This window comes from Sparus aurata, chromosome 7, assembly GCF_900880675.1.
Source record: "Sparus aurata chromosome 7, fSpaAur1.1, whole genome shotgun sequence".
Lineage (NCBI taxonomy): Eukaryota > Metazoa > Chordata > Actinopteri > Spariformes > Sparidae > Sparus > Sparus aurata.
Genome location: NC_044193.1, coordinates 31,099,060 through 31,107,356, shown reverse-complemented (window position 1 = coordinate 31,107,356; position 8,297 = coordinate 31,099,060). Strand labels below are relative to the sequence as shown.

The window sequence follows — 8,297 nt, the reverse complement described above, 5'->3', positions numbered from 1 at the left end:
AAGTAGCTCTTAGCCAAGACTGAAAGCAGTGGTGGTTCAAACTGCTTTTTCCACCATTGCAACATATCACCATCTAGATCTAAAGAATCCTTATGTCTGTATTTCAAGATTTCATCCTTAGCTTTCTCCCTTATGGTCTTCAGTGGTGCTCTCGTGGTGAGGAAATCCCCAAACAGTTGGCCCAAGGCAGTCTTCTTTTTAGAGGCATCATCTATTAGTGGAAGAAATTAGATGAGGGGAACTTCGTGATATTTACTTCTCTTGTTAAAATATAAGTGCAATGTTTAATCTGAATACAATTCCAAATCTAAATGTTAAATCTAAGTGTTAAATATAAATCTAAATATTAGATTCAGAGTTGTCAGCGATCTAATGTCAGTCACGTCCCCTCACCATGCTGTCATGTTACCTGCCACCATGTCAAACGACTAAGCTGGAAACATTGGTTCGTTATTCAAACATCACTCCTCTGTTTATTACTCCTCCTCTCCTCTTTCATCTCTCCTTTCCATTTCGGCACATATTTTACATTAGTAACGTCACTGATTTTGCGACATTTCCGGTTGCTGATTGTCGTTTTGCTTTACGACAGTTGTGACATACCAGAAGTGTCAACCGCTGGCTGCAGAGTTGTTCGGAAACACAGGTGATGTATTTTATTTGAAGAGAAGCAGAGAACGAAATTACATGAGATACAACAACTTTACGACTGTCATACACACCTGCTGAAGGACACGACGATAACCAAGATGCGAGAAACAACAATACATTTTCGACAGCTTTCGTTCACAACGCTAGCTATCAAGCTAAGCTAACTTAGTCGGAAGCTAGCGAAGCCAGTTTGTCAGCTTTCGACCTAGGGAACATGTTTTGAGTGCGAGCAAATTCCATGTGACATCCTTGTACTCTCAACATAAGCACCCTGGGGGCAGTCTTCAGACACGGACTCATAGCTGGGCTTCCATTTAAACGCACAATGTGGCTACAACAAAGACTGAAGGGGCTGCCGGGCTTGTTGTCAAGCAGCTGGGCAAGAAGACTCCTAATAGGACTGCTGCTCTTCCTCATTTTCTACTGGTACCTGGGAGCAGAGCGCAGACTGAGGTTCTTCGGCGGTCCGGCCATGCCCGGAGGGCCGGCAGGACAGTGCCTACTGGCTGAAATTCACAGGTGGAACTCTTTAGTGGAGCGGGGAGAGGGGATATACAGTACACCTCAGGAACAACTAGATACACCCTTTGTATCAGGTAACGGCCATATTCTGATTGACATTAACTCTAATAAACTGTGGGTAGCGTCGTCTTCACAGCCTGGCTCGGCTCCGGTCCACCAGACTGAATACTCACCGAGGGTCGGCGTCCATCTGGAGGGGAAGCGGGCCGAGACTCAGGCTACCATGCTGTGGTTTCGGAAAGGAGCCATTCTGTCAGTCCGCTGTGCGTCACCAGCCGCCCTGCAGTCACCTCGGGATTGTGTCACCACCAGAGAGGAGTTTATAGCACACAGAAGCAGACCCAACGTCTATCTCCAGAGAATCCATATCAACAACCTGTCTGACAGGGCCGCATCCATGGATGTTTCCTCTGAAAACCCCTCCTTTGGTAGCAAGTTCTCAACCAGTGTGGAGAAACTTGAGGACAGGGAGATAGTGCTCTCCTCTGGTAGAGTGCTAGTGGAGAATAACCGGATGGTGCTGGTGGTGGTGGTCACCAAAAAGATGAACAGCAGGATCCAGGTCGCTGCTAAATCTGAGTATTCAGACAACATCCTGTCAGTGGTGTGGACCTCAGAGCCCATTGAGTCCTCCAAGCAGGAGGAAACCTTCAGCATCCTCCGAGATGGAGCCAAAAAGGAGCTGGTAGAGCTGCTGAGGACCGATGTAGACAAATTGGTTGTTGATCACCAGCAGGCCTGGATGGACCTCTTCATTTCAGGTGAGCTGAGGTTGTAGCAGCAACTGGCTCTGGGTTTAAAGAAAGTTGAATCCATTATTACCTACTACTATCTATACATGACTGGCGGAACATTGAGAAATCTAAAACAGTTCAGCACACCCTAGAGTAGAGTGGTTTGTTAAACTGACTAACATAGCATGAGCTGCGAAGGACATGCAGTGCCTTGCAAAAGTATTCACCCCCCTTGAACTTTTACACATTTTGTCACGTTTTAACCACAAATGTAAATGTATTTTATTGAGATTTTATGTGATAGACCAACACAAAGTGGTGCATGATTGTGAAGGGGAAGGACAATGATACATGGTTTTGAATTTTTTTTACAAATAAAAACCAGAAAAGTGTGGTGTGCAAAAGTATTCATACCCCTTTAGGCCCTGTTTACACTAAAGGAAGACGCAGATATTTCCCTGCCGTTAGGCCTCTCATTTCCACGAAAAACCCAGTTTTTATCACAGAAAAAGATTATTTCTAAAAACTCCGGCCAAAGTGGAGATTTCTGATAATGCCGGTTATGTGTTGCCGTGTCAACTGGGAGAATAAGGTTTTAGGTTCTCAAATGTCACATAATGTGCCAGAAAATGCTTAACGTCATGTGAGCGTCTGTCCACATAAACAAACCTCGTGCCATATTTGTTGTTTTTAAAGGAACAGGAAGTCGCTCGTGTTATTCGTTGTAGATTCTGAGGATTCTGATTGGCTTGCATGCTGGGTCCGAAATTAATTTTTTGAATTTTTTGAGCCAAGTGTACTGGTAGATGAAAAAATCCACCAGCCAAGCATTTTTTTTATTGGCCAAAATAATAAATTGGCTTTTTGTGTTACATATACAATAATTTCCATACATTTCATTGAAATAAAGTTTTATGTTGACTAGGGATGTCAACGTCTACACGTGTAAACGGGTACACGGATAACAAATCATAACCGTTTAGAAAAATCAATAACCGTTTACACGTCTTTTTTTCTTCCTCCTCCTCCTCCTCGTTCATTTCTCATCAATATATATAGTATTCAGGGTTTCCCCTACATGTTATTGACTGTGGCGCACCGCCACGGCAAAATAAAAGCCGCCACACCTTAAAAATTCAGGCATAAATAAATCCAGTGGAAATATTTTACCGTCGTCTTCCACCGCAGTCTTTGACGTTAACTAGCATGTTGGATATTTAGCTTGATAGTTAATTAATAAGAGGATTAAAATGTTCACTTAGAGCAGAGTCCTGCACGGGTCATCGCATCCGACCCGTTTTCCGACAGTAGCACAGATTACATTGCGTACCAGAGCCGACCCGCTATAAATTGATACCGACGCCCTAAGGAAAATTGGACGGACGCAATTTTTTAAAGTGAAAGTAAGATAATGTTGCCTGAAAGCTTCAGATAATAACATTAACTAACTGTACACTTAAATGTTCCCACTAGCGCAGTTATCCGCATACATAATAGATGAATGGGGCACAATGTTACGTTGATATAAAAAAAAAAAAAAAAAAAAAAAATCCCGCAGCCACAGCCAGTGTCGCGTCACGTCACTTCAAGTTGACTGGGGGACACAATGGCGGCGGTCAACAAGCGGAGCACTGTATGTTTTTTGAACAAACTGCCAGTGGAAATCAAGTTAAGTGGAGGCTATGTCAGGCAAAGTTGGCTTACAACAACAGCACGGGATCCATGCTTAACCACCTGCGATGGAAACACCCGAACAAGTTGGAGGGAGAGACTGCTGCTGGCATCGGTGCTACCACAACTGCGATAGAAAGAAATCATAAATCTCCGACGTGTAACCAGGTACACGTCGGTTAGAAGCCCCATTTACACGTGTAGAAAAAATTGTAAACGTTGACACCCCTAATGTTGACTACAAACTTAAAGAAGAGGCCAGAACAAAGTTGAAGCATAATTGTTTTTATTTATTATTTATTTATTATTTCCTCTCCACCTCTGCAGTGTGGTGCATGAACTCTTTGGCCTGCTTTTCATTTCTATATGTTGAGCCCACAGTGAGTCCTTTCTTTTCATCCAAACTGAAGTAAAAAAAAAAAAAAAAGCTATTTAATTAAAAATTAACTTACAATAACGTTATACAATGTAGCTGTTTCTTCTCTAATTTTCTCAGCAAAATCTCAGCAAAATAATTGTAAAAAGTGGTCATTGATTATTGAATTTTCATTATGATACAAATGATACTTAAGTGGAAATTTTAAACGCTATTGTGGGATTGCATTTTCATTTTAAAACAAAGATACTTTAAACATGTGCTTCCTAACAGGTTACATATGATAGTGACACTAATTTATGAGAAGCAAAGTTTTCACTAAGGACTTCTATATCTGGCAGATGCCGGAGCACGATGCAGCAATTTAGCTGGATTTAGCACATTTAGCAGACAGGAAGTCAAGCACAGAAATAACACTGTAACATCCGGTTGCTTTTCAAAATAAAACACTCAGTGTTGACACCAGCACACAAATCTCCAAAAAGAGACAAACACAAGCTTTTCTGCTAAACCTTCGGTCGACAACACTTACTGTTGTTGTTTTTATAACACAGACCTATAACTGCGGTCACGAGCCGTAACACAGCCGACACTCATCCAGTGGAAATTCGGGGTTTACGTACTATTGTAGTTCAAACATTTACCCGCCAGTCTGGCGGATAACCTCCTTGATTTACTCACCAAACAGAAAATTTACGCTCCATTGGCGCTTGGCGGGTGTTAATTTCGGACCCTGCTTGCATGGCTTTATCCTTCTCCCTACACTGCCGCCCATAGGTTTGGCATAGTTATAATGGTGCTCAACGGCGTATTTATGTGGGTAAATGACAATTTTTTGTCTTCAGAAGTCACCTAATTAGTAAATGGAGTCCACCTGTGTGTAATCTAATCTCAGTGTAAATACAGCTGTTCTGTGAAGGCCTCAGAGGTTTGTCAGAGAATATTATAGGGCTGGGCGATTATGATAAAAACAATAATCACGATTATTTTGATTGATATTAAAATCACGATTAATAAACACGATTATTCATTGATTTCGAAAAAAGGATTTATTGAGCCACCAAAACTCAACTTTAAATATAACTTTTAGAAAAACAACCATAAATAAATTAGTAAAAAGTAAATGATAATAATATTTGTCTGTTTGCATGATGGCAACACGTACTGCTTGTCCAAAGTGTTGACCAGTGTCTTGAAGCCTGTGTTGCTAACTGTACTGATAAGGCACATGTCCTTAGCTAGCATGAATGTCACAGCCTCCGTTATCTCTCGCTGTCGCCGGGAGCCGGTGGTATATGGAGCGGCATTGTAAAGAGTGTCCTCAATGAAGGACTGTGTTGCGCTGGCTGTGGCTGAAGTTTACGCTCTTGCACTTTTTTGGGTAATTTGCTTCCTCAATACTTTGTCATAGACCACTTTATGGTTAAATAAATTTGTCGTGTTGCCCTGGGGTGCAGACACGATGGTGTGACAAACTTTGCAAACAATCTCCTTCTGCTCCACGTCCGACAATTTGAAACCAGAATGTCTCCAAATGACCGAAGTTGTCCTACATTTCTTTTCAACTAAAGGCTCAGGCTGCCATGTTGTCAATCGCTCGTTCCACAATTGATCCACAAACTTACTGCTGCAGCTGCAGGCAACACAGGTGCGTTCACTGTGCTTTTACAGCGCAGTAATTTGCATACACGACGCGCGGCGGCACATTAATCGTTTTTCTTTGATTACAGTGTTTACTTGATCGTGAGAAGCCAAAATTGAAATCGCGATCAAAATTAGATTAATTGTCCAGCCCTAGAATATTAGTGAACAAACGGCATCATGAAGCCCAAGGAACACACCAGACAGGTCAGGGATAAAGTTGTGTAGAAGTTTAAAGCATGATTATGATACAAAAAAATATCCCAAGCTTTGAACATTTCACAGAGCACTGTTCAATCCATCACCTGAAAATGGAAGGAGTTTGGCACAACTGCAAACCTACCAAGACATGGCCGTCCACCTAAACTGACAGGCCGGGCAAGGAGAGCATTGATCAGAGATGCAGCCAAGAGGCCCCTGATAACTCTGTGGGAGCTGCAGAGATCCACAGCTCAGGTGTGAGAATCTGTCCACAGGACAACTATCAGTCATGCTCTTCACAAATCAGGCCGTTTATGGAAGAGTGGTAAGAAGAGAGCCATTGTTGAAACAAAACCATGCAGCTTGCCACAAGCTATGTGGGGGCACAACAAACATGTGGAGAAGTTGCTCTGGTCAGATGAGACCAAAATTGACATTTTTGGCCTAAATGCACAACACTGTGTGTAGCAGAAAACTAACACTGCACATCACCCTGAACACACCATCCCCACTGTGAAACATGGTGGTGGCAGCATCATGTTGTGGGGACGCTTTTCTTCAGCATGGACAGGGAAGCTGGTCTGAGTTGATGGGAAGATGGATGGAGCCAAAATCAAGACACTCGTGGAAGAAAACCTATTAGGCTACGTTCACACCGCAGGTCTTAATGCACAATTCCGATTTATTGCTCAAATCCGATTTTTTGTTTGGCTGTTCACATTACCTCTTTAAATGCAGCCTGTCTACGGGTTGCTGTGTGAACAGCTCATGCTCCTGAAGTGACCGGCATGCGCAGTTGATCATTGATGACATCACGCCACAGCGGTGTTTACGGAAGCGAACATGGCAACGGCAACCGGTAACGTGGGACTGTATGGCTTAATGCTAAAAACAGTGTGTGGCAGCAGCCGGCAAATTTGTGAGCGGGTGATATCACGAAGGAGGAAGAGGAGAAAGAAAATTCATATTTTAATGATGGCTCTATGCGGAGCAATAGCGGCATCATCCGTACAGAGGAGTACTTGGATGCGGCGTCGGAGCCAGGAGTGGTGGGATCGGGATGTGGCTGGTTACACAGAGCAGGATCACTGCTGTCCTCCATGATTGTTTTGATTATGTTCGTGGCTCCCGCTCGCTCCCGCCTGTGGCACACTTTTTTTTCAATCAACTTTATTTGTCATTCATTTACAAAACAGTGCAGCGCGGGTCAGAATGACGTCAAAGTCGCATTAAATGCGACCTGGCTGTTCAGATTGCGGTCGCATTCAAAAAAATCCGATACGTATCCGATTCAGTACCACATTTAAATGTGGCCTGAATCTGATTGGAAAATGTCAGATTCAATGCGACTTGTGCTGTTCACACTGTCAAAAGCAAATCAGATATGTGTCACATATGAGCGAAAAAATCGGATTCAGGTCACTTGTAGCTGCAGTGTGAACGTAGCCTTATAGTCTGCAAAAGACGTGAGACTGGGGCTGAGGTTCACCTTCCAGCAAGACAACGAGCCTCAACATAGAGCCTGAGCTACAATGGAATGGTTTAGATCAAAGCATATATGTTAGAATGTCACAGTCCAGACCTAAAACAACTTGAGAATCTCTGGCAAGACTTGAACATTGCTGTTTACAGACACTCTCCATCCAATCAGACTAAGCTTGAGCTATTTTGCAAAGAAGAATGGGCAAATATTTCAGTCTCTATATGTGCATCGCTGGTAGAGACTTACCCCAAAAGACTTGGAGCTGTCTTTGCAGCGAAAGGTGGTTCTACAAAGTATTGACTCAGGGGGATGAATACTTTTGCACACCACACTTTTCTGTTTTTTTAAAAAAAAATTAAAATTAAACCCATGTATAATTTTCCTTCCACTTCACAATTATGCACCACTTTGTGTTGGTCTATCACATAAAATCCCAATAAAATACATTAACATTTGTGGTTAAAATGTGACAAAATGTGTAAAACTTAAAGGGAGGTGAATATTTTTGCAAGGCACTGTATTAAGAGGTCAATTTTTACACTGGATAAACTGAAGTTACTTACTATACTGATATATTGACTGTAAAGGCATTCATATAAGAGTGTTTAATCAGTTCACATATTGTAAAATGCAGTTGACTACTGTAGATATAAACTCTGTAGGTATCGATGGTAGATAATGTTCCTTCCTCAAAGACTTGCACTCTTGAAATGTGCATATCCTCTGTTAAGAGCTAAATAGAGCAAAAATAGGAGAGACAGCGAGATCCGGCCAGTGGCATTTGCAGGTAGTGGCAGTCTGTGGCAGTCTGCGACAACCTGTGGCTTGTCCGTGGCATGTCCTTGCACCTGGCAGTGGGAGATGGTGGCAACCTGTGGCATGTCCGTGGCATGTCATGGCACCCGCTCGGTCAGAAATTATATATATATATATATATATATATATATATATATATATATATATATATGTATATATATATATATATTTATATGTATATCTCTAATGTATATATGTATAT

The 8,297-nt window shown here is 42.2% G+C and overlaps 1 protein-coding gene across 1 annotated transcript in view; it reads left to right on the top strand.

The window, feature by feature from the left end:
• The first annotated feature begins 562 nt into the window (after positions 1-562).
• Positions 563-8,297, top strand: part of kiaa2013 (KIAA2013 ortholog) — a 20,065-nt gene continuing 12,330 nt past the window's right edge. Inside the window, exon 1 of the mRNA XM_030421918.1 lies at positions 563-1,934. Coding sequence (XP_030277778.1) covers positions 977-1,934 — 958 coding nt within the window. The 5' untranslated portion in view covers positions 563-976. The remainder of the gene's footprint in view (positions 1,935-8,297) is intronic.